The sequence below is a fragment of the Macrobrachium nipponense genome, chromosome 34 (genome assembly GCF_015104395.2).
Source record: "Macrobrachium nipponense isolate FS-2020 chromosome 34, ASM1510439v2, whole genome shotgun sequence".
Lineage (NCBI taxonomy): Eukaryota > Metazoa > Arthropoda > Malacostraca > Decapoda > Palaemonidae > Macrobrachium > Macrobrachium nipponense.
This window is the reverse complement of record NC_061095.1, coordinates 2,640,522-2,666,000: the sequence shown is the minus strand read 5'-3', so window position 1 is coordinate 2,666,000 and position 25,479 is coordinate 2,640,522. Positions and strand designations below refer to the sequence as shown.

Sequence of the window (25,479 nt, the reverse complement as noted above, 5' to 3'; positions counted from 1 at the left end):
CCACATAATATGACTATTGACTCATGGATATAGGGCGTGTCACACTTACACGCACACACACACACACGCATACCTCAATCACCTCCATTCGCTTTCTTTTTACTCCCTCCTCCTCCCCCTCCCCCTCCTCCTCCTCCTCCTCCTCTCATTGCCTCAACCTCAACCTCTAAGTGGGTTCGGTAGATCGCATACCTCTGCTATTTTTAAGGCTCACTGTCACAAAATGAGATCCGGACACTTAACCAAAACCAGGAATCTGAGTCTTGGGCCATACGTGACCTCCTGACAAAATTTGATGAAAATCAGTCCATAAGTAATTAAGTAATTACTTTAAAACGAATATAAATCAGATATACGCCTAAATCCAGTTTTCCAGGAAGTAGGAATCACCTGGATTTAGTAATGCCTCCAGTGATCCAGGAATTAGGAATGAGACGGAATTATAAGACCCTAACACCCCCCCCCTACCTTTCTACCCCTCCCCTGGGCTTCAATGGGGCGCTCCCCCGCCCCCCAAACAAATTCACTCTCACTTTCCACGCAGTACTTTTCAATGGACTGGAATCATTATGTAGTATGATATATTTTTTTAATAAATCCGTTTCCTTTCGTTTGGAGAAAGTTATAGGGTTGAATTCATCTTTATTTTCTTTCAATAGAGAGTTTATAACTTACCATTAACTCTCTCAGCCCTAATATGACCTATTTTGATTATTTTAACATGATTTTGTTTATTGAAAAGATATCCTAATCTAACATGACTTATCTCACACCTTCATAAATGTAAAATAATAATTGAAAAATCATTCCTATATTACTTTCTTATATATATATATATATATATATATATATATATATATATATATCATATTTCTTCCATAGTAATTAAGAATTCTTTCTAAACAGTCCCTATAGTTCCAGATATTATATTTATATAAAATCAATAAGCATAATTTAACGATAGTTATCTTGCCTTATAAGTAATACTTGAATCCCTAGGCCTATGCTGTAAAAATTATATGATTTTATTTCTTTGTTTTCGTCTGAATCCTTCGACAATCTAATAGTATTCAAATATGAGTCTAAATAAATTAAAATAAAGTAAGATACCATTAATATATTATATTTAATCACTTGTGGAATTAGAGTTTTACATTTAAAAATGAATTTTAACATTTAACGCTTCTGGGTAGAACCTACACTAGACTCATATAACCTAATCACGAAGTTTCCAATTCATATGTCTCCTATTACTGGCTAGATACAAAATCCTTAATAATGATATTTCAATACATCTATTGAACAGTCTAGTTTGCGCCCAGTATCGCCTCACTCGCTTTTCACGGAAGGGGGGAGGGGTGTTAGGATGGGCAGGGGGTGTGTGCCAAGTATACTGCATCAGACGTCGCGTCAACAATAGGTTGCCATGGTAACGGCTACGTCTCCTTCTTCTTCTTACGGAGCGAAACTTGATTCAAGGACGCTTTTAATCGCTGGAAATAGACAGATAAGTCGTCTCTATGTAGTTGTTAATGTGGGCATTATACCCCTCGTTAAAGAATGGGGTACGTACCCCCGTTTTCACGCGGAATAACCCGTTAAAAACGCCGCCCCCGTCTTCGAACGGACCAATCGGGAGAGAGAACGTGCGTGAAGAAAAGCCCGCGCTACGCGCAACATTCCACGTTCCCCGGTCGCCAGGCCAACGGAAGTTACCGACGGTCCCCCGAAACTGTGAGAGGTCCCACTTTTGTGACCGTTCATACCAAAGGAGGTGTTAATCCCGAAAGCACACACACACACTGATACACAGATACACAAACGCGCGCCCGCGCTTTCGTCCGTTCACTCTCACTCTCTCTCACTCTCTCTGTGCTCGTCCCTCTCGAGTCTTGGGCGACGGTTCCTAAGGTTTCGGGTGAAGGAAGGAGACAAAAGGGCTTCTCGACTTCGTCATGAGTGAAGACGGCTGGGTGTTCGACAGCCTCGTCGGGTTCCTCAGGGGTCCCGTGTGGAATGTGCCCATTCTGACCTTCATAGAACACAAGTCTTTGAGTAAGTGAGAGCTTAGGCCTATAGGTCTCTATACGCACTTGCACCGTTGATGACGATGGCACCTCTATGCAAATAAATAGGTTATTCACAGCAAGGCACTTGAATTTAAGCGATGTTACGCAACATTCTCACACAAAATAAAAGTACTCTTGTTATATACGCACGCTTTACCCAGCTAACCTCACTTAACTAGTCTTTAAAAACATAGGCCTATAGTTTACGCCTTAAGACGCATAAATAGGCATTTCACAACAAGGCACTTGAACTTACGCAATTTGAGGCAACACCTGTCGCAATTAGAGCTAAATAAAAGTCGTTTTGCTGTTATATATGCGCATTTTACTTAGGTGGGCTCACCAAGATGTCCAGTCTATTCTGAAGAAACCAGCATAAACGCTCAAATACTTTAGACCTATCTATACATAGTACTGATAATTGCCTGGTCTACTCGTGTATACAGCTCTACAATGTCATTTCACACACAACAACGTTATATTAGAGTAAATATAACGAATTTTTCACTTCGCCTCACTATTATTTGTCCGCACAGCTAAAATCAATAACCAAGACACCGTGAACAGTCTCACCAAACACGTGTAAAATCACAGCAAGTTGCTCTGTTTACTAAAATATGCTATTCTGCAAAACTATTTACCATTATAATCACTATAGTTACCGAATAATATCTATAATAAACCTGTGTTTATTCTGTTTTAACGATATACCACTCTGAGGTCGAACTATAGTACTATGTCATAACATCCTTAGACGCACAAGAAAACCAATATATCGGAGGAATGAGTTTGTCATATTGCAGGTGTTTCGAAATGTCAATATTTGAAATCAATATGGTTCTTTTTTTATGTAACTTTGGTTTATCAGGAGAACAGATTATAAACTCCTACATAGTTTCTTAGAGTTAAGGGATACATTACTGATACGATACTGTATCAGTTTTGTACCAATAGTTGATACAGTAGTTATTGATAAGTTTTGCGTTGAATTGTCTATGTAATCGTAGTGGTATGTGATGAAATTTTAAAGACACACACAAACACACACATGTATATATATGTGTGTACTTGTGTCTGAATATAAGTGTATGTATTTATTTAAATGAAATAAAATCCTAAAAATATCACAACTGTCTCTCCAAGAAGGTAACAAAGAAAAAAAAAAGTGTGCCTTGGTTATCAAGGAATATTGTAATCTGTTAAAAAAAAGCCTCTATTCCTACAAATCTCTCTCTCTCTCTCTCTCTCTCTCTCTCTCTCTCTCTCTCTCTCTCTCTCTCTCTCTCTCTCTCTCTCTCTCAACCTTACGTTTCACTAAACTTTTAACTTCACTCGTTTTCGAACCTTCTTTTTGGTATACCAGGATACTTTCTTTTTCATATAGAGACACAACCATAACCCCCAAGTTACCTGTGGATCCATTTCCAGTTATAATTAGTGATTTTAGACCTTAAATCAGTTGAATTTATCTATCTGTTTAGGCCTAGCGAATCTCGTCATTCGCCTGTGAATGGAAATTCTCGTACAAACAAGTGATTGTTCGTACAAAAAGCCTAGTTTATCGGCCTAAGTTCGTGTCTGGGATTTATAGAGATAGGCTGAGTTTTGGAGGAATATTTCACGCTGATTTTACCTGTGAATTATTTTATCTAGCCTAATTTGGCGTTAGAGATTGACAGATCGGCTGCGTCTAGAAGGCATTTTCCACGCTCATAATAACACCTGAGTCAGTCCTAGTTGCAAAATAATTTAGTCCTAGTTGCAAAACCTTAGGCCTACTTTCGTCCCAGAGACCAAACACACATAGACTTGACTTTTGGAGGAATATTCCACCGTATTTTCCCGCTGAATTATTTAGTCCTATAGTTACAGAATCATACGTTTCACTTTTGTTTTCTCAGTAGCTTGATTGTTACGCCGCTAAATTCATTATTCACCAAAGGAAGTCGATGGTGGTTTACCTGCCAAAAGAGAGTGGTTAATGTGCACTTAGCATGGAAGCTCTTTGTTCATTTATTTTATTTGTTTTTTTGTTTGTTTTGTGTTTCTTTTAGGAATGAGACTAAGAGAAAATAAGGGCATTTATGAGAGCAAGATTGCACAATTATATGTGCGTGTCGGTTGGTCATAATTTGGGAATAGATATGTGTTTGGGTACTGTACCTCCTTGTATGTATATAGCTGTTGTTGTGTGTAGTAGGTTTGTGCGTCTGTGTAAACGTCAGACACACACATACACACAAACAGAACCAAATCTTTCATTCGCTCTAACAAATCGAACCTTCCATTTTTTAAAATGATTTTTTATCATGCATAAACCCAGGCTTTCAACCTCTTATCTCTCAATAAAGACCAAAAAGGTCACCTTATAAGGTTCATCATGACCCCGTTTGGGTGACCTTGCTCTAAATCCTTGTTTATCGACGTCTGTCAAATTTGTTCAATCAATCAATTCCTGCTTTCCATTCGTCAATGTGAACTGAATCGTTAGGCCTATATGAGCCATAGTTGTATAGTAGTAGTACTAGTGGAGGATGGCTGACGCTCAGGATGTCCATCTTTGCAACGGCTCGCCAACTCTTGTTTATTTTTTTAATGTTTATTTACGATTAAGCCTTCGTTGACCTATGAAACTTCGACGCCATTTTGATGCTAGTCTCAGAAATATGGAAAATTAGATGTTATATAGATTTTTAAAAAGGGTTTTCTAACTTTTTTTTTACGTTATTGTGTTTGTAGATTTAACTAAGGAAAATATAAATTGATTGCTTTTGTATGAATGTTATATCTGTTGATATACGAGTTACCTCTCTCTCTCTCTCTCTCTCTCTCTCTCTCCTCTCTCTCTCTCGCTCTCTCGCGCTCTCTCTCTCTCTCTCTCTCTCTCTCTCTCTCTCTCTCTCTCTCAGCCAACCTACGAAATTGTGTAGTATATCGCAAATTCAAGGTCAGACAGCAGCAGATGTCTACGGACCGTGCATGCACGTCATGAGTATAGGACGTCTTTACGTGCGTACGTAAATACGCGCCCGCAAGCCCGCATTCGTCCAGACATGCAACACTCAAGTGGGGAGATCTTGAGAGGTTTTATAGTCCTTTAATAATAATAATAATAAAAAGAATAGGCCTACTATATTTTTAAGGGTTTGAATACTCTTCTAAAATATTCTTAAGAATGTTTTATGATGAGAGAACCGGGTCAGGCAAAGAAAAATAATAATAAATTAAGGGAAATATTAATAATTAGTATAATATTTTTATGTAGAGGAATCGAGAATTAGAACAAGAATTTAATATAGGCTGGGCATTTTAATAAAAATATAAAGTATAAAATTAATATATTAATCGTTGAAAGGAACCTCAAACAGGAACCTATCAGGAACCTCGGATATTGACCTCAAATAGGAACCTGTCAGGAACCTCAGAAAGGAACCTCAATCAGGAACCTATCAGGAACCTCAGAAAGAAACCTCAAATAGGAACCTATCAGGAACCTGGAACAGGAACCTTTGAAAGGAACCTCAAACAGGAACCCATCAGGAATCTCAAACAGGAATCTATCAGGAACTTCAGAAGGAACCTCAAACAGGAACCTGCCAGCAACCCCAAAAATCAACCCAAGATACGAACTGTCGTATCGACGGAATCCTTAATATAAAACAGATATAAAAAACGACCCACTTTCCACGATAGAGAGAGGGGGGAAGAAGGGGAAGTGCCCCAGATTGGGGGGGAAGGGGATCGGGGGTTTATTAGACTGGTATAAACAGCTTCTAACCAGTTCAGTGTCGTCAAACCCGCGTGACTATATAGAGATGGTATCTTGGGCTGTGAGGGTAGGGGAGTGAGAGTGTGGGAGGGAGCGTGTGGTCTATGATTTGGTTGTGGGGGCCGGGGGGGTGGGGGGGTGGAGCTGATTATGTGTGTTTTCGTAGGGGTATATATATGCTTAGGCTAATGGGGGACGAGGGGGGGGTTGTCTTACTATCATATTGATCTTTCATGAGAGACTTGGACAATCCAGCTTTGCCTGATATAATATTTTATTAAAATCAAAATAAATTGGTAAAATTATTCATAATTTATTAATATACTCAGACTTGGCACCTAAGGTACTTTCAGAATTTATATTTTATTAACAAAGAAGTAAATACAAACTCAGGAAATACAAAGAAATTATAACGATTGAACTTTATGTCTGATGATATTATTTTTCAGTTAAATCGAGATAAATTTATCAATTTATATACAATTTATTGATAAATTCAGACTCTTACTCCTTTTAAGTATATCATATTCACAACATCTAATTAGTCAATTATATCATTCAATAATTCATCATCCAATTTCAAAAACAAAACTTCAAAAAAAAATCTTTCTGTATTTCCACCTCCAAGAAATCAAACCCAGATATTTGCGACACCAGTTTTAACAGGTATAAATCAGTCAGCCTCTGGGAAAACAGAGAGGAGTGGAGAGAAACCCCCATCGCCTCCCCTCGCCCCCTCCCCTTTCCGCCAACACTTCTAGACATATCATCGTTACAAAGGAAGCCTTCAACACACGGATCAATACGATACCGACAGTTGAGCTAAATACTCCATTAGCGAATAGAAGTGTGTTTTTTTTTTTATTGAGTTGAGTCAGCAGAACCAAGCATTGTTTTTGAAGTCTTTTGGAGACTTGTGAATATCGAAAGGCAGGGGCAGACCTCCTTGTTCTTAGTGTCTGTCTAGATAGGCTTTAGAAGTTAGCATGACTTTTCTAGAGGAGGGTAAAAATATGTTGACTTCACTCTTTCTTGTCTAGGGGCTGACATCTCTGTTTATTTTATCTAGAAACTGATATCTATGTTTTTTTTAACTGTCTAGAAGCTGGTATAACTGTTATAGTTATATAGGAACTTTTTTTTTTATTGTTTAGGAGCAGATATCACTTTATTTTATTGTCTAGAAACTGACATCACTGATTTCATTGTCTATCTCCAGTCTTATTCTCAATTTCTTACTCTCAGATCTTACCCTCCAAATCTTAATCTCCAATCTTATCCCCCAATCTTACCCTCCAATCTTACCCTCAGATTTTGCCCTCCAATCTTATCCCCAATCATACCATCCAATCTTATCCCCAATCTTACCCTCCAATCTTACCCTCCAATCTTATCCTTAATCCACGGTCCAGATAAAACCCCGTGCCTTAATCATACCCTCCAATCTTACCCTCCAATCTTATTCCCAATCATACCATCCAATCTTACCCTCTACTCAAGTACTATCGTGACCTGGGAGAGAGAAAGTTTAGCATCAGGTCAATACTTTCATTCCAGTGACCACTGAATGTGTCACGCTATTGGAATTTTTTTATGTCAAGGTTTAGTCGGGGGGTTGGGGGGGAGTTTTCTCTCTTACTTTCTCTTTTACTTTCTATATATACTATACTATACATATATAATATATATATATATAGATATATATATATATATATATATATATATATATATATATTTGTTACAGTTAATTTTTATCTGTTACTTTCTCATACTCTATTTTATTTATTTATTTATTCATTTTTATATTATATATTTGTTTATTTGTTTATATTGTTAAGGGTGCTTTCTTTGATGATGGAATATATTAGATATGAATTTTTGTTTTACACACACACACTCTCTCTCTCTCTCTCTCTCTCTCTCTCTCTCTCTCTCTCTCTGTATATATATATATATATATATATATATATATATATATATATAATATATATATATAATGCACTAAAGTTTCAAGAACAATAATAAAAAAAAAGTAAAAGTTACAACTCACGAGAATCATTTGCCAAGTTCAAACCAAACTTCTAAGATCCATACCTTCCAGAAAGTGCTGGAAATTCCACTAGCCAATCGTAGCGGCGAAGTCCTCGATGTGTACAACAGAAACTTAATAAAATATTCTCGAAATGAGTCATACTGACTGGCAACGCTCGTGGCACAATTTCCATTGATTTTATATTGATTTCCGCCTTCTCTGAGTTGCCATGTCGGAATTTTTTGTGAGATTTTTTTAACGCACAGTATAAATGCCTTCTCTTATATGCTAAGACTTAGAATCAGTCTCTCTCTCTCTCTCTCTCTCTCTCTCTCTCTCTCTCTCTCTCTCTCTCTCTCTCTCTCTTTCAAATCTTCACCTGAAACCCCATATAGACAGAGCCAACAGACTTTGATGAACCTGAGAGAGAGACAAACAAACAGACAGAAACAGAGAGAGAGAGAGAGAGAGAGTTACAGGAAAAGGGGACAAATAGATAAATATACAATAACAGAAAACGTCAGCGGAAAGCAGGAAAATCAATGAGAAACGAAAATGAACGTATACGTATACTGTAACACAATTTCGCGTGTTACAGAGAGAATCCAATAACATTGCTCGAGGTATTTCAGTTCTGTAACGACTGTATTCGCTGTATCCTTATCTACAGTAATCTCTGACGAAACCCCAATGTCCAGATAGCTGAAAACGGAACCCTGGGAGTGAGGAGACTAAGTAAAATGTGAAATAAAGATAGGTTTCTTGCGCCATTTTTTGGTGCATGTTCGATGTTTTTGCGCAAGAAGTTGGAGCTTACGTAGGCCTAAGAATTTTCATGATTTAATTATTGGACACGAAGAGTATATGGCTCATACATACACCAATATAAACTTCCTCCATGATAAGGTTATATATTACATAAATAATACAGAATCAACGGCACAATATAATCCCTGGAATTCATAAAATTGATCGTCGGAATAGACCTATAAGTTACAGACCAGTGTAAAAGAATTATTCTCATCTGAAATGCAAAAATCATGCAAAATTTGTGTATATATTTAGAATCAGCGACAATTTGTAGTTCTCTCTCTCTCTCTCTCTCTCTCTCTCTCTCTCTCTCTCTCTCTCTCTCTCTCTCTCTCTCTCTCTCTCTCTCTCACTCAGGTTTCGCTCGGTAAAATATTCATACCATTGCTTTGTTCCCCTCTTCCAGCTATCGTGCACAGGCTACGAGAAATATCGTACATTATACTCGTGTGGATCTGACGCATGCAATGGGGTGTTCGTAGTTGTACGCTGCCTTGTAGGGAACTACATAGTTTGGACTAGATTTCCACCCTCTCCTAACTGTTACAACTTTCAAACCTTTCTGCTCTCAGTTTCCATAGTACAAATGTAAGGTTTTCCTCCTGTTACGCCTTTCAAACCCTTCTAATTTCAATTTCCATTGTACGAATGTAAGGTTTTCTTCCTGTTACACCTTTCAAACCCTTCTACTCTCATTTCTATAGTACAAAAGCAAGATTTTCCTCCTGTTACACCCTCCAAAACCTTCTGCTCTCAAATTCCACAGTAAAAATGCAAGGTTTTCTTCCTGTTACCCCTTTCAAACCCTTTTACTCTCAATTTCCCTAGTACCAATGCAAGGTTTTCCTACTGTTTACACCTTTCAAACCCTTCTACTCTTAATTTCCATAGTACGAATCCAAGGTTTTCTTCCTGTTACACCTTTCAAAGCCTTCTACTCTCAATTTCCATAGTACAAATGCAAGGTTTTCTTCCTGCGACACCTTTCAAACCGTTCTACTTTTATTTCTATAGTACAAATACAAGGTTTTCCTCCTGTTACACCTTTCAAACTTTTCTGCTATAAGTTTATATTGTACAAATGCAAGGTTTTCCCCCTATTACACCTTTGTATAAACCTTTCTACTCTCAGACCCCCTTTCAGCTCCGAATAACCTCATCAAAGGTCTAAGCTTTTGGCCTTAGCCCTAAATTCTATACTCAATTCATATCCAATAATCCACGAACAAAGGCTAGAGTCATAGCACTACTTTAAACCTTCTTCTTCCCCTTTTCTCTTCCAGTTTTCGAACCAGGCTGCGAGGATGACACGGAACACAAGGCGATCCACGAGGAGTACAAGAACCTCGTGGACTTCATGCTGGGGTCCTACATGGAAGACATAGGAATCACCCCTGAACAGTTCGAGGCCGCCTGTGGGGAGGCCTCTACGAAGACGACTTTCCATCAGGTCAGTTTTATTTCTATTAATATTTATTTGATTGATAAAAAAAAAACAATGTTTTCGTCCACATTCTTTGCATGAGTAACAGAAACATCTTTATCTACAAAACTATCGTATATACATTTATGAATTGGCGTATTTTGAGTTACAAAAGTGATTTTTCAGAGTTTAAACATACTCAGTATTATATATGGATGACTGAGTCGGTTTTATTTGATATACATGCTCAAAAAGTATGAAAAATACCACTATGTAACGTTGATCAAACTATATCATGTGTCAATGGACTACATTGAGTAGAATCCCATAAAACTAATAAGTTTTCTTTATTAAATAAACATGAAATTAATAGAAAACGTATTTCTACAACGTAAGGTTAATTTAAGCGTAAACTTCTTTAAACTTTACTTCTTTATTCTAGGTTGTTACTGGTTCATCTTTGTCGTTAGATTAGATGAAATTTTTTTTTAAATAATATGCTCTTAAATGAAAGAATGTTACATATATATTATAAATGATATTATTATCATACTGTAACTACGTATTCGCATTTCGACCTAAATGTTTGGTTGTAATTTATATTTAATTCTCGCATATTATACCTTTACCTGGTTAAGATGGATAACATCACCCTTTCATATTGTATAAACGAAAGAGAGAATATCTACGTATTCGACAAACTATTATTTTTTTTATTATTAATCACGTAAGCTTTAAACTTTAACTCTTAGCAATAATGTATGAGACTAATTCGAAAAGACATGATATGTCATTTTTCACATTCTTGTCAGCTGTTCATTTTGCCACTGTTGATGGGTTTGCTATAATTTGAACTTTTTAAGCATAAACTTAAATATCCTGGCTTATTTTCCCCTGTTTTGTTAATTCATATGGGCCCAGAAGGCTAGCTAGTACCACGTCCAACTAAACTAATCTGAGTTTAGGCTTATGGTACAACATTTATATCATTCTCATGAGCTTAGGCCATTAATAAATTGTCTATATTGTGACATTTTAAAGCCTATATTTATATATTCTGGCTTTTATGCCGGTTTTGTTCATATTATAGTCCTAGATAAGGGTAGTAACATGTCCAGCTTATGTCTATGACAATATTTGCGTCCTCCTCATGAGTCTACACCTATAGCACAAAATTTACGTCATCGTCATGAGCTTAGGCCTATGTCACAAGATTATCATCCTTCTTTAATTCCAGTCGTATCTTCTAAGTTCCCTCATTTCCTATTTAAACCGATGTTTACCCCTCCCCCTCTCACAGACACTCTTCGAGCAAGTCTGGGCAGCAGACGACTTCGAGATCTTCAAGAGAATGATGATACAGAAGAACCTGGAACTCCAGCTCCAGGCTCTGGAACTCCTGCAGCAGAAGCATGGAATCATCCCCGAGAGCTGCATTCCAGGCGACAGCATGACTCCGGAAGAACAGGCTGTCATGGAGGAGATTATCAAGTAGGTCTATTTTTTGGTCATTTGTCAGAGGGGCGAGTCAGCCATATTGGTTTTCATTCGAGTGGGTACTCGTGTGGGAGTCTAGGCCTATAGTTTGTAATGTACTTAATGAGAGTGGTTAAGCTCGTGGAAGTGAGGTAAGTGTATAATGTTTAGAGACGACTCTCTCTCTCTCTCTCTCTCTCTCTCTCTCTCTCTCTCTCTCTCTCTCTCTCTCTCTCTCTGTTAATTCTTTCGGTACAGAAGGTGTTAAGTACAAGACATGTCAGATTTTATTAAAAAAATACGAACACATTTCATTAAGAAATACAATAGCATTTAATGAGGAAATATATATACATTTCACTAAGAAATGTAAACTAATTTGATTGAGAAATACAAAAACATTTCATCAAGAAATATATGCGCATTTCTTTAAGAAATACGAACACATTTCATTAAGAAATACAAAACATTTCATTAAAAAACAGAACCACATTTCATTAAGAAATACAAAAACATTTCATATTGCATGATGCACTCAACGAGCACCGTGTGTGTGTGTGTGTGTGTGTGTGTGTGTGTGTGTGTAGTTTTAATTGATACAAAAACCCTACAAGAAGGAAACCTATGGCATTAATAGCCAGTTCTTAAAACATTTTATTATTATTATTATTATTATTATTATTATTATTATTATTATTATTATTATTATTATTATTATTATTATTATTATTATTATTATTATTCAGAAGACTACCCTATTCATGTGGAACAAGGCCACAGAACATTGTTTTTAATAATCATTATTATTATCAGTATTATATAATGATAATAATAATATGGAACAAGCCCACCACAGTGCCCACTGACCCGAAATTCGACCTTCCAAAGAATATGAAGTCGTTCTTTGCAAAGAAGTAACAGAAAGTGTTAGGAATTCTAGCTTTATTCTTCTCATTCTTTATAGATCTATTCTTAATATTATATAAACATTCTTACAGCAATACGAACAGAATACCACCAGATATGCACTTCCTATAGTATCATTGTAGTGAGAGCACTTAAACCACGTCACTATATCACTTTACAGCCTTTTGAGTCACGTAGTAAAATCTATAGTATTTTTCCTAATCTATACTCCTTGCATTTATGACTATTATTGTTGGTGTATAATATTCTCCTATACTTGTATTTCTAAGTTAGCGGACATTTTCTATTTTTTCGAGATAAATAAAAGTAGTTTTTTGTTACTTTTAAATCAACTTCTCTCTTGGCACAATGACTTGACTATTCTGACTTATTTTTGATGAATTATAAGTGAAAAATTATTGCTAAAAAGTGTATTCACTTTTGTAGAGTTTGCTTGCATGATGAGTGTTGAAGAATCATCATATATTATATATATATATATATATATATATATATATATATATATATATATATATATATATATATATATATGCTTACTCCGGGGAGCCAGTTTACTAAAGTATATATCACAGTCTTCATTTATGATTTAATATTTATCTAATATACAATGCTATAGCTGATTAACTTCAGAACAGGAAAACAATAGATAAAACTACAATCAAAATATATATTATATAGATTAATATTAACGAACAACTTGATGAAAAATAATAACAAAACGTCCAGAAGGCTGAAGGCTGGTTGGGTGGCTCCAACACCCTGCAGATAAGTGTAAACAAAGTATACTGGCTACTTTTGAGAAAGCATAAATAAGTCTATTGACAACTGCAGTGTCTGTGAAAAAAAAAATTGCTTTATGAACACGTGAATGAAAGCTATAAGTTATAAGTATCTAAGTGGATGAAGGATGAGGAGGAATACGTTCTGTAGAAGGTAATGTGAATGTTTTTTTGTCGTTGTCGTCGGTTGGTGTCGCTGTGGTAGTCGTAGTAGTACCATAGTACTACTACTATTCTGTCTTGCTCGCGTTACTGTCCGCTCGGCTTCGTCTGCTCACTTCAGATCTTTCTTTCCATATATGACCCCGAGTGACAAGCCACCCTCCTCTGTCCCCACCACCACCACCACCACCAACAGTTCACTGACAGAAGAAGAGCGACACATTCTGGAAGAAGTGAAGAAGTAAGTTCGCTTCCTAGGTAGATCTATAGAGCAGAATTAGTTAGACCTATAGTACTAGCTTTACTCTAAAGAAAATATATATGTAGATTTAAAACTGAAAAATTTAAGCTTTTTTGCAGTTTTTCTTTATAAAGACCTGTGTTAGAGGATTTACCAAAGACCTTTTTTTATCGTTGGAGTTACTGAAGACTTAATTACAGATCACTGGACATTGCAGACTTATGAGAAAGTAGAAATTACGACAAGACATACACTAGGCCTACTGAAGTGTAACACAGGGTACATAACTTACAATATAGAGTATTTGACAGACAATACCTTCAGTATAGAAACATGACACGTGTTACTCTGTTGCCTTAATCCAACGCCAATTCAGTGACTTCTGTAAGAGATTGATCCAATGGCATTTTGAGATTTAACTTGATGAATCTGACATAAATTGACCAACTACATTACCCACATTAGCTCCAAAAAACACGTTAATCAGTAACTCAAAATAGCTTTTAATAAACTCAACCTAAGCATTAACAAGATCCTTTACCCAATCCTTTCCAATCATAGCTTATAACTTCGCCAATCAATACTCGAACTTTACCATTTTAATAATCATTAACAAGATCATTTTCAACTGCTTTCCTTACTTATTCAGAATACTGGCTACGTCTTCCAAAGTCCTAAATCGTAACTAAGTCGTACCTATATTTGGCGTAATTTGCATCCAAATCGTATCTAACTCGTACCTATATTTGACGTAAGTCGTATCTAAAATCCGTATCTAAAGTCGTAAAACTACAAAGTGTTTTACCAAAAAAACCGTAAAACGAAAAGATTAAACCCTAAATTAAATATTTATATATTATATATAATATATATATATAGATAGATAATTTTAGAAACTATAATTCTAATATAATATATATATTAATATATCTATATATCTATATATATATATATATATATATATATATATATATATATATATATATATTATACATATATATATATACATTTTAAATTTTTATATACATATATATAAACATATATAATATTATATATATTATATATATATATATATATATATATATATATATATATAAGAATTAATTTTAATTCGAATAACCATCTGTCCTTTCTAAATTGCTTTCATAACCCAAAAAACAAGGAAGTTTGATCATTACTTTCTAGAAAGTCGTCTCCTCTTCTTCCTCCTCCCTCCTTCTACTTCTTCTTCTTCTTCTTCTTCTTCTTATCTACTGAGTTCTCCTTATGCGACGCCAAAGGATAATTAGACTCGATTTGACAAAGCATATACTACATTAGTTTAGAAGACTTTCGTATATCTTATACTTAATTGTCCCCCCCAAATACCTTCATAAATCTATTATAACTCTCTCTCTTTACACACTTCGTAACCAAGACCGTTTTTTATCTGTCTATTCGCTTCCTGGTTGCGGAACACTTCACGTGAAACAGAGCGACGTTGTAAGTGTATAAAGAAAAGATAAGATTTACTTCATGTCCTGTTTTTTTTTTTCTTTTTTTAAGAATCACTCACTGCAAGTTTTGAACACTCCGGCTCACTCGAACAGATGATGAATTTTGCCACACTCGAAGCTTTCGTTCACGCTCCAGCAGGACGCTTTCATATCACTCTTGAGAGCATTTTCAAGTCACACTGAAGAACAAGTTCATCTCACACTGGAGATCACCTTCATCTCACTCTCGAGAACATTGTCATGTCACATTGAAGAACACCTTCATCTCACACTCAAGAACATTGTCAAGTCACACTGAAGAACATAGCCATCACACACTCAAGAACAATTTCATGGCACACTCGAGAACCCTTGAGTCTCACACTTAAGCACACACTACTCTGAAACCTCGTAAAGTTGAAAGAATCTGCAGTCTTTGTATCCTGGGAATGTTTTTTTTTTAAATCTTCAGGTTTTATAATAAAAACGCTTAATAAAGGACTTAACAATCTTTGTAACTTGAGAAAACTTGTAAGATAATACAATTTATGTAACTTGGGAAGATTGTAAAGATATTCCAGTCTTTACATTGGAAGAGTTAAAGGAATTTGCAATCTCTGTATCCTAGAAAGGTTAAATGATTCTGCAGTTTTTGTAGCCTGCAAAAGTTTAAGATATTCAGCTGTCTGTAACCTTCAGAGTTATAAGATTTTGTAATCTGTGTACCATAGAAAAATTAAATGAATCTGCAGTTATTGTAACTTGGAAAGGTTACAGAATTCAGCTGCCTGTAACCTTGAAAAGTTAAACAATAACCTGCAGTTATAGTGACCCTGAATAATTGTTCAATCTTTATACCCTAGAAAGTTTACAAGGACCTGCAGTTTTGTAACCCAGAAAGGTTGAAGAACCAAATTCTTAATAATCTTGAAATGTCGAATGATTATAAGGTCTTTTGCACCCTCTAGAGGTTAAAGGAATTATTGATTTTCAAAAAGTGTCCTTGAGGAGAAAGTCTACTACCTAGCACGACGCCCAACCCTTTAAGACAATATATTTATTATATAACCATTTCACTGAGATTTTGGAGAGGGCGTGACCAGGGGTATTCCTTAATAATATTTTTTGGTGGGGGAGGAGGGAAGGGTTGTAAGGGGCTAGGGGTGGGAGAGTGGTCCTTTCTTCCAAAAAAATTAGATTCATTGTTATTCATTATACATTCGCTATTGGTCATTGTAAATGCATTATAATCATGACTAACTCATTATTAATCATTACACATTCACTGTTAGTTATTATAAACCCACTATTAGTCGTTATAAATTCATTATTCAACATTATAAATTCACTATTGATCTCTATAAACTCATTATTATTCATCATAAATTCACTACACATTAATCTTTATAAACAAATTACCCTCATCGTAAATTCACTAGACATTATTCATTATAAAATCATTATCCTTCATCATAAATTCACTATATCTTAATCATTATAAACACATTGTTCTTCATTATAAATTCACTACACATTAATAATTATAAACACATTCTTCATCACAAATTCATTACATATTAATCATTATAAAGTCATTCTAAGCTCATGATAATCATTACAAACATTATCAAACTCAATTATGTATGTGATAAGTTAATATATTATATCATATTATAATATATATATATATATATATATATATATAGATATATTATATATAAATATAAATATATATATATGTGTGTGTATATATATATATATATATATATATATATATATATATATATATATATATATAAACACGCAATGAGATTGAAAAAACGCACTAGCATTTAAAACACGCAGAGTGGATAAAAAAACACACATTTGAAACTATGGGAAAGGTGTTAAAGAAAATATTAAACACGCTTGCTTACACACACACAAGAAGCTTTTTTGAACTAGTGAAACATACTTGACAGTATGGGAAAATTTTAAAAAACACACACGCTTGCTTATATACACAAGAACGTGTTTTTACTGGCATGAAGCAATTGGCACCGCATTAGCCAACAGTGTTTTTATATAAAAAATACACACACACACACACGCTTACACACACTGTGATGCTTATATATAAAAAAAACACATACAAACACTCACACACAGAAATCTAGGTTATTTCAAGGTTCATAAAGTAAGTAACTTTTAATAAACTGGTGTATTTTTTAAAATGAATTTTTAATAAAATCTGAATACTGTGTTTTCCTCTAACTCAGGTTACAAGTGTTTTTTATTCTAATTTTTTTAAAGTGTGATGTTTCATCTTTTTAATGTTTTTCTCCGTGTTTTCTGCTTTATATTCTAAAACTTTATTTGTGATTTTTAAGCTTCGTTTTTATATATAAAAAGACTTTTTTAGCCATAACTTTATTCTGTTCCCGTTAAGGAGCTTTATAAAAGTTATCTGCTCTGTATCTTAAACTTCATTTTGTGAATTTTAAACTTTACATCTTAAAGTTTGCGATATTCTAACTTTGCTTTTAAACTCACGAAAATACTTATTGATAATCTGACTTTATTCGAAATTCTTGATAAGGCTTAAACCCGTTTTTTTTTTCTCTACAGAACCTTTAACTTTATATTTCTATCAATAGTTAATCACTTGAGAATCTTTAGTCTTAATTTTTATTGAAGAGTTTTGAGTGTTCACTTTCATATCTATATATATCTTATGCATGGTAGTAAAAGCATTTACCATCAAGTAGATTTCCCGCATGTTTTACCTTTTTACGTATAAATATATTCATTTCGATTTATTTATTTTTCAATGAGACTTCTCCAGAATTCTGTATTTCTGTTACATTGATATATTTACTGTTGCAGCTTCTAATTGACTTTGGTTTGGTGAATGCAACTGAAAATAATGGTTTTAACTGTTCTAGGGAGAAAGCCAACAACTATCTCTCTTTGTATGTGTTTATGTGTGTGTGTGTATGTATGTCATACCATGGCTATATACGAGTATATGTTACCAGTCTTGTAGACCTTCCTTCAAAACATATTTCCACACGTCAAAAACTTATAATTTCAAAATAAGATACTTTTCAATATCAGTTCATTTATATAACATTCAACTCTATCCACACTAATTATCTCTCTCGTACAAATTTCTCTCACTATCTTTCTCATTTTCTTAATTCTTTCATTCTCACTTCATCCTACCTTCATTCTCATTTCCTTGTTTTCTCTGGGTCATTTCAAAGTCTTAGTGGAACTGTAAAAAATGTCACAGTCACGTGGGATATTGAACAGGTTCGTTTCTGACCAATCACAGAGCTTGAGTAAGATACGCGAGCACAAGTGTCAGAGCTGCAGCTGCAATGTTGCCAGATCTACAAATTTGTAAACAAAATGTACACAAGTGAAGTTGGTGATGCGAGAGGTAGTATTTTTAGTGTAGCAGTTACTTGGGAAACTTTTTAAGTGACATCATTTTTAGAGGTGAAAGGTGTAAAGTGAAAGTATGGTAAGCTTTGAAACTATCCACAGGTAGAGAGCTCTGAAAACAGCCGCTGGTAGAGAGCTCTGAAAATAGCACGAAACTGAGAGCTCTGAAAACAGCCGCTGGTAGAGAGCTCTGAAAATAACTATGGTTAGAGAAATCTGAAATAGCCACAATTCGAGACCTCTGAAAATAGTCACAGGTAGAAAGATCTGTTAATATCCACAATTAGAGACCTCTGTAAATGATCAGAGGAAGAGAGGTCTGAAAATAGCCAGAGTTAGAGACCTCTGAAAATAGCTCTAATTAAGAATGTTTTGTTTTTCATCCATTTTGTCGCATACAAACCATTCCCTGCACAGTCCAACAAACTCCATAGCAAAACTAATTTCCAAAACGACTCCCCTCTGCTTTCCAGGAAGTCCCTGGAAGAACACGAGGCACTGCAGGCCACCCTGGATGCCGAGACCCGCGACCTGGAAAAAGCCCTGGCTGAGTCGACGGAAGAGAAAGAGCGCCTGGAACTGGAGAGGAACAGGGAGAGGGAGATGCTGGAGAAGGCCCTGAAGATGTCGCTGAGCGACGACCAGCCCGAAGAAGAGCAGGAGGAGCCTGAGCCTTTGCCGCCAAGGGTAAGTATTAGACCTATAGTTTTTTTTACACCAAACCAGGCACTCTCCCGTCTGCACAAGCTTCACACAACCATCTTATTCACCTCTTAGTTACTTTGGAGGATATATAGACAGCCTATTGTAAGAAAAAGTATATTTGCACTAGACCTATCAAACGTGAATATATATATATATATATATATATATATATATATTATATATATATATATATATATATATTATATATATATATATATATATATGATATATATATATATATATATATATATACTCAAGCTCTCTTCTCCAACACAGAGTAACGAGATTGACCCAGAGGAACTCAGACGAAGGCAGGAGTACCTGAAAGAGCAGAGGGACAAACTGCTCGCTATGAAGAGGCAGGAGAGAGAGAAACAGCTGGCGGCTTACGAGGGCTCAGAGACTCAGAAGAGACCCAAGTCTTCAAGGGCGGCTCGCAGGGTGAGTAGTAGGCTAGTATCTCTCTCTCTCTCTCTCTCTCTCTCTCTCTCTCTCTCTCTCTCTCTCTCTCTCTCTCTCTCTCTCTCTCTCTCCTCTCTCTCTCTCTCTCTCTCTTTCTCTCTCTCTAAATATTGAGTAAATCTCAGTAGTTGCTACACTCTCAGTAAAACAATCCAGACTTATAAGTCTTCCATGTTAAACCTATGTAGAGAAAAGTAAATGCATTTATTTTAACAAATATATAGCGTTAGTAAATGCCTAGTGTCTCTGCGTATAATACTTGATCGTGCTATCAGTAACGCACACAGAAACACGCACATACACACACATACACACACATTCACACACAAACACATACACACTCAACAAACCATATTTTTGTCATTATATTGAGCGCCCTTTGAGCTTTTACGAGTTGTTTATCATTCCAGCAGTACAATAACTCACAAACACATGCACACACACGCACACAAACACACATACGTATACAAACACGAGGCAATTAGTGTATCTTATCATGACAGTCTTATTTAACAACATTAGTAGGGGGGTCTTTGTCAGTATACTTTAGTATATCATTTATTAGTAAAAGTTTTCTATGATTAATTTTAATAGAAAACGTATCCATATAAGGAAGGATAACTCTTTTATATTAACTTTTGATTGATTGATTGATTGAGCACTATTTTTTTTTTCTAAGGTTCTGGCCGGCTCCGCTATCGACCCCCACACCCTGCAGGTGAGAAAGGCCCTCGCCGAGAGGCTCAAGGCTGAGGTGATCGGGGAACAGTAAAGATAGAAAGAGAATTCCAGTATAGTTGTCGCCATTTAATTAAATGAGTCTTGTGTTCGTTTCCATCCCAAAGGTAAGAGGAGTGGGTCACGGGACTGGGCCTAAGGAATTGTGGAGTGCCTGCCTGCTTTATTTTTTATCTGCTTGTCATGCTATTTTGCCTGCTCTCTCTCTCTCTCTCTCTCTCTCTCTCTCTCTCTCTCTCTCTCTCTCTCTCTCTCTCTCTCTCTCTCTCTCTCTCTAGCTTTAATGCATGACTTATGATATGAATTACATTTATTATAAACTTTTTTTAATTAAGATTTAAAATCTGTTGCTTGACAAGTACTTTTTAAAAAAGGAATTATTATTATTATTATTATTATTATTATTATTAAAAATAACTGCTGCTTCAGCACTATTTTAATCTTATAAAGAGTCTTCTCTATCTTTCTGATGACGGCTTTCTCGTTGTTGCTTAGACTGGCGAGCAACGCACCAAAGGGCATGGTCAAATTCGGTTGACCATGCCCTTTGGTGCGTTGCTCGCCAGTCTAAGCAACAACGAGAAAGCCGTCATCAGAAAGATAGAGAAGACTCTTTATAAGATTAATAGTGCTGAAGCAGCAGTTATTTTTAACAAAACATGTCTACGAGAGGGTCTCCTTCCGAAATATTATTATTATTTATTATTATTATTATTATTATTATTATTATTATTATTATTATTCCTTTTTTATCACTCATACACTGAACTTTCTATCTCCCACTTAATATTTTCTACACTAGGCCTATTTGCCTCATATTGCCTTAGACCTATGATTTGATAGATGAAAATGATAAACCAATTGCTTCGCCAAAAGAGCAAATGGGCTACTTTTTTATAACAACAACAATAAAATTAATAAGATAACAATAAAAAAAACACACATTAAAGAAAAAGCCAACCCTGATCAGGTGAAACAACGAAATTAGACCCAGCTGCATTGCCAGAAATTCGGGGCTCGTAATCTTATCTTGGTTTAAACCGATAAGGGTTTGGCCGCTGATTTCGTAGCATGTGTGTGTGTGTGTGAGTGGAGGTGTGTGTCCGTGCGTGTATACGTGTGTGTGTGCGAGTTTTTATCTGGTGTAATAGTGTATCAAGGCTGGTTGAACACCTGTGTATTTGTGACAAAACGAGGAAAAAAAGTGATCAGCTTCGGTCTGACTGACAAAGTAACGAGTTAGTACTGTGTTGTTACGTAAGCTTACTACGTCTCACAGTCTGATATAAGCATTTTAATTCTATTTCTATAGGCCTACAGTTTATCTTCATACAATAGAAAAAAAATAATAATAAAAGAACAATACTGCCATTTTTATATAATTATTAAACTCCATCGTAATGCCACACGGTATAGGAGATCTATGAGACTATAATAGTTTTATGATAAGTCATACTTTATCAGCGACTGTAAATAGATAAATAGATAAAAGCCCCGGGTTCAGATTACATTGTGCTCTCTGCCTTTCGAGAGATGGGAACTTTCTCTCGAGAATGTGAGTCACTGATTAACGAATGATCCAGATCAATATAAAAGAATATGAACCTTTAGCATACGTGATCAGCCATGATGTAAGCCTGTTTAAAATAGACACTTTAACTCCGATGTAATAGCTCTCTCTTTTTTTGTAGGATCTTTGAATAAAAAAGTATATTGCGTTTTCTGGCTTCACAATTAATACACTATTCACTAATCCATCATATGAAAATGGTGATGATTACTCAATACATACTTGACTAATAATAGTCCCAGATAAACGCAGATTTCGTAATCCACTCACAAAGATGGCAGCCATGACGTCACCAAACGTCATCACGTATATAACCCAGTTATGTTAGAAGTTTGATACAGAAGCCATACACTTCTGTCAGTTTTCCAGTTATCATACAATACTGAATGACACAGCACGATCAATCTATTGTATTTTATCTTAGAATATATATATATATATATATATATATATATATATATATATATATATATATATATATATATACGTTTATATCTCAATAGGATGAATTATTGTTTCACAAAACGTAATGATAGGTCTAGGCTCACGCTCCAAACTTCATAATATAATATACATTCGTCAGTGTATCGTCAGTTTGATATTATGTGAAGTCTATATAACAACATTTACCCTCATATTCGAGAAAGAAGATAAGAAATATATCGATTATAAATATAGATCATAACTAGACCAGCGGTTTAATGAGGTCAGCTATCGCCACATGGGTATAAGCTTCAGATTACGCAGCTGACTTTTTTTCGGTGTAAGTATGAAATTCTCTTGCAAAAGCTTAATTTCTTCACTCCAAAAGCTTGATTTTTTCATTCCAAAAGCTTAATTTCTTTACGCCAGATAGATTGCCGTGCATTTTTAAACTGCATGTTACTTAAATAACACCTTTTTTAGCGTTAAATTGATATTATTTAAGAGTAAGCCTACAGTACAATATGACATTTCATTTTGTTGAATTCATCAGCCAGTTCTGTGGTATAGATAACTTAATTTTCACAAATACTTAAAATAAAAGATTCCGTTTGTCCTGCCTGCATTTCATTGAACTATTGGCAACATATAAAGTACATATTTAAACTCATTTTACCAGATGAGGAAGTTATCGGTCTAATGACATATTGGCGACGCCATCTTTTTAAACTCCGCTCCATTTCCAGCACTTGCCCCTGATAGACCTGGACTCCAAAAACCTGCAGCTGAGGAGGGCCCTTGCAGAAAGACTCAAAGTCGAGGTCATCGGACACCACCAGGAGAAATAGAAAGAAGTAGAGAGAAGAAGAACGGGAGGGAAAAGTATATGAGAATGTTCTTTTTTGTTTTTGGCGCGAAGGCTCCGCTAGACCTATAAGTCAACTCGTCCCAACTCCTGTAGCTTTTTTTAACAAAATTGCTTTATATTTCGCAAATGGAAACGAACACCACGATCATGAGCGTGGGTATCAAAACAACTTTATTAGATGCTGTCTTTAGGGTTTATACATGAAATAGGATTAATGTACATCAAATAGGATTAATATTAAATGTCCAAAAATAAATCAACCGACACTGATGAAACTGTGATTGCTAAGGATGGCTTTCTTGTAAGCACCTTTTCTCTGTGAACCTTTCTCAACCTGTGTAAGTCTACTTCTCAGTGAAGTCCCTCGGGGACTTCACAAGTCTAATCTGCTAAATAAGACTTCATTCTTCCATTTTACTTTCGTTTCTGTAATGTTTTTACAATATGAACGGGGATTCGTATCTTTAGATCCAACTTGTTCGTATGAGCTCTAGAGGTTGTGTGAATTTCGTCAAAGTAAAACTCGCAAATTGGATGTGGTTTGCACTCTGCCACGATGCTTTGTGTAATGCAGCCCTCTGTCATATGTCTCTTCTATGTCCTTTTTATCAATATCAAAATGAATTTTCGACATAAGACGCATGAACGACACTGAAATCTCCATTTATTAAACTGTGGTGCCTTCTGCAATAGTCAGTGAAACCATTGATGTAGTCTTTACTTTAGTACGAGTTTTAGACGTTTACAAGCTGAAATCTGTGTGATATTTGGTGTTAAGTGGCTTGGCTATTACTTATAAAAGTAGTCATTTCATTTTTGTATTATCAAAAACAAGATTCATTGTTGTATTCTCTAATTTTTGTTGTTTGTAAGGTTTACTTAGCGTAATGTTACCTCAAGCCTAGATCGATGTATCTCTAGATACAAATGTAGATGTTTTTCTTCTTCTGTTTTTCTCAAAACGTCATTTGTTGGTTTAATGAATCTATAAATTTGTTCTTAATGTTAAAATCTCATTCATAACTATAAAAAATAACTAATTTTTTCCTGAAGTTTTTCACGAGGTTTGGTTTGCAAAACAAATGCCTTATACTATTGTCTACTGACGTTTTAAAACAATTTATTTATTTAAGTATACTTCAAAGTTACTATTAATACAGAACACTCTATATAAAGTTTTGATACATGTTGTAAGCACAGAATTACATGAAACGTTCAGGATGTCTGCAACTGGCGTGCGAGGGAAAATGAGAGACTCAAATAACGAATAAATGTAATGTATTTTTGTGAACAGGCAAGAGAACCATCTTTTAAAGTATTAAGTTGTAACAGCAACTGTTTTGCGTTGCCATTTGTTGCCTAAAGGACGCGCTTTGGAAAGGTTCGTTGTAAAGTATTAAGCTTTAACAGTAACTGTTTTGCGTTGCCATTTGTTGCCTAAAGAACGCCAATTGAAAGGGAAGGTTCATTGTAAAGTATTAAGCTGTAACGGTAACCGTTTTGCGTTGCTATTTGCTGTCTAAAGAACGCTCTATGAAAGGCTCACTGTACCATGTATGCCTAAACCAAAATCTCTAGTACCATAATTATTCAGTTTTCTAATCAAAACAGATTTCATTGTACCGTGTACCGGAAGAAATCTCTAGTTCCATAATTCAAATTGTGAATTAAAAGGGCCTCTCCTTTTTTTTTAGGCAGAATATTTTTCTTCTTCTGTCAATTAGGACAGACCTGAACGTTTCCCTGTCTACTGTCTGTGTACCGTCTCTCACGATCACAATAAAATCACTGAATATTGTACCGTTTTTATTCATTTTCGAAACCTCTGAGGAGTCTTTTCCTAGCCCAGGCTTGATGGACATAACAGGAAGAAGAAGATAATAAGGAAGACTGGTAAATGAGTCTTAAGAGAGGAAGATTATAAGGGTCGAAAAATAGAGAAACTCCAAGAAAAGGGGAAGTTTTCGAATGGTATCCCTTGAAAACATCTGCAGTTAGGCGAACACAGAAGCTTGTTAGTGGAAGTTCCGGACTACAGAAACAAGGATATAACTTTAAGAAAGATCCATGACAGTTTTAAGAATGAATTGCGATCCTGATGAACGCATTCGAACGCAAGAA

The 25,479-nt window shown here is 35.3% G+C and overlaps 1 protein-coding gene across 1 annotated transcript; it reads left to right on the top strand.

The window, feature by feature from the left end:
- Positions 1-1,677: 1,677 nt before the first annotated feature.
- On the top strand, positions 1,678-25,156 carry LOC135207829 (cilia- and flagella-associated protein 36-like). Its single transcript, XM_064239686.1, has 7 exons — positions 1,678-2,055; positions 9,964-10,130; positions 11,404-11,594; positions 19,066-19,279; positions 19,574-19,738; positions 20,439-20,604; positions 23,237-25,156. The coding sequence occupies exons 1-6, from the start codon at positions 1,956-1,958 to the stop codon at positions 20,529-20,531; spliced, it is 930 nt and encodes a 309-aa protein (XP_064095756.1). The 5' UTR covers positions 1,678-1,955; the 3' UTR covers positions 20,532-20,604; positions 23,237-25,156.
- Positions 25,157-25,479: the final 323 nt, after the last annotated feature.

Excerpts from the sequence above, each read along its gene's own strand:
- LOC135207829 (XM_064239686.1), top strand. The coding sequence starts at position 1,956 with ATGAGTGAAGACGGCTGGGTGTTCGACAGCCTCGTCGGGTTCCTCAGG. Across the intron at positions 2,056-9,963 it reads CATAGAACACAAGTCTTTGA|TTTTCGAACCAGGCTGCGAG; the intron begins GTAAGTGAGAGC and ends TTTCTCTTCCAG. Across the intron at positions 11,595-19,065 it reads GTCATGGAGGAGATTATCAA|GAAGTCCCTGGAAGAACACG; the intron begins GTAGGTCTATTT and ends TCTGCTTTCCAG.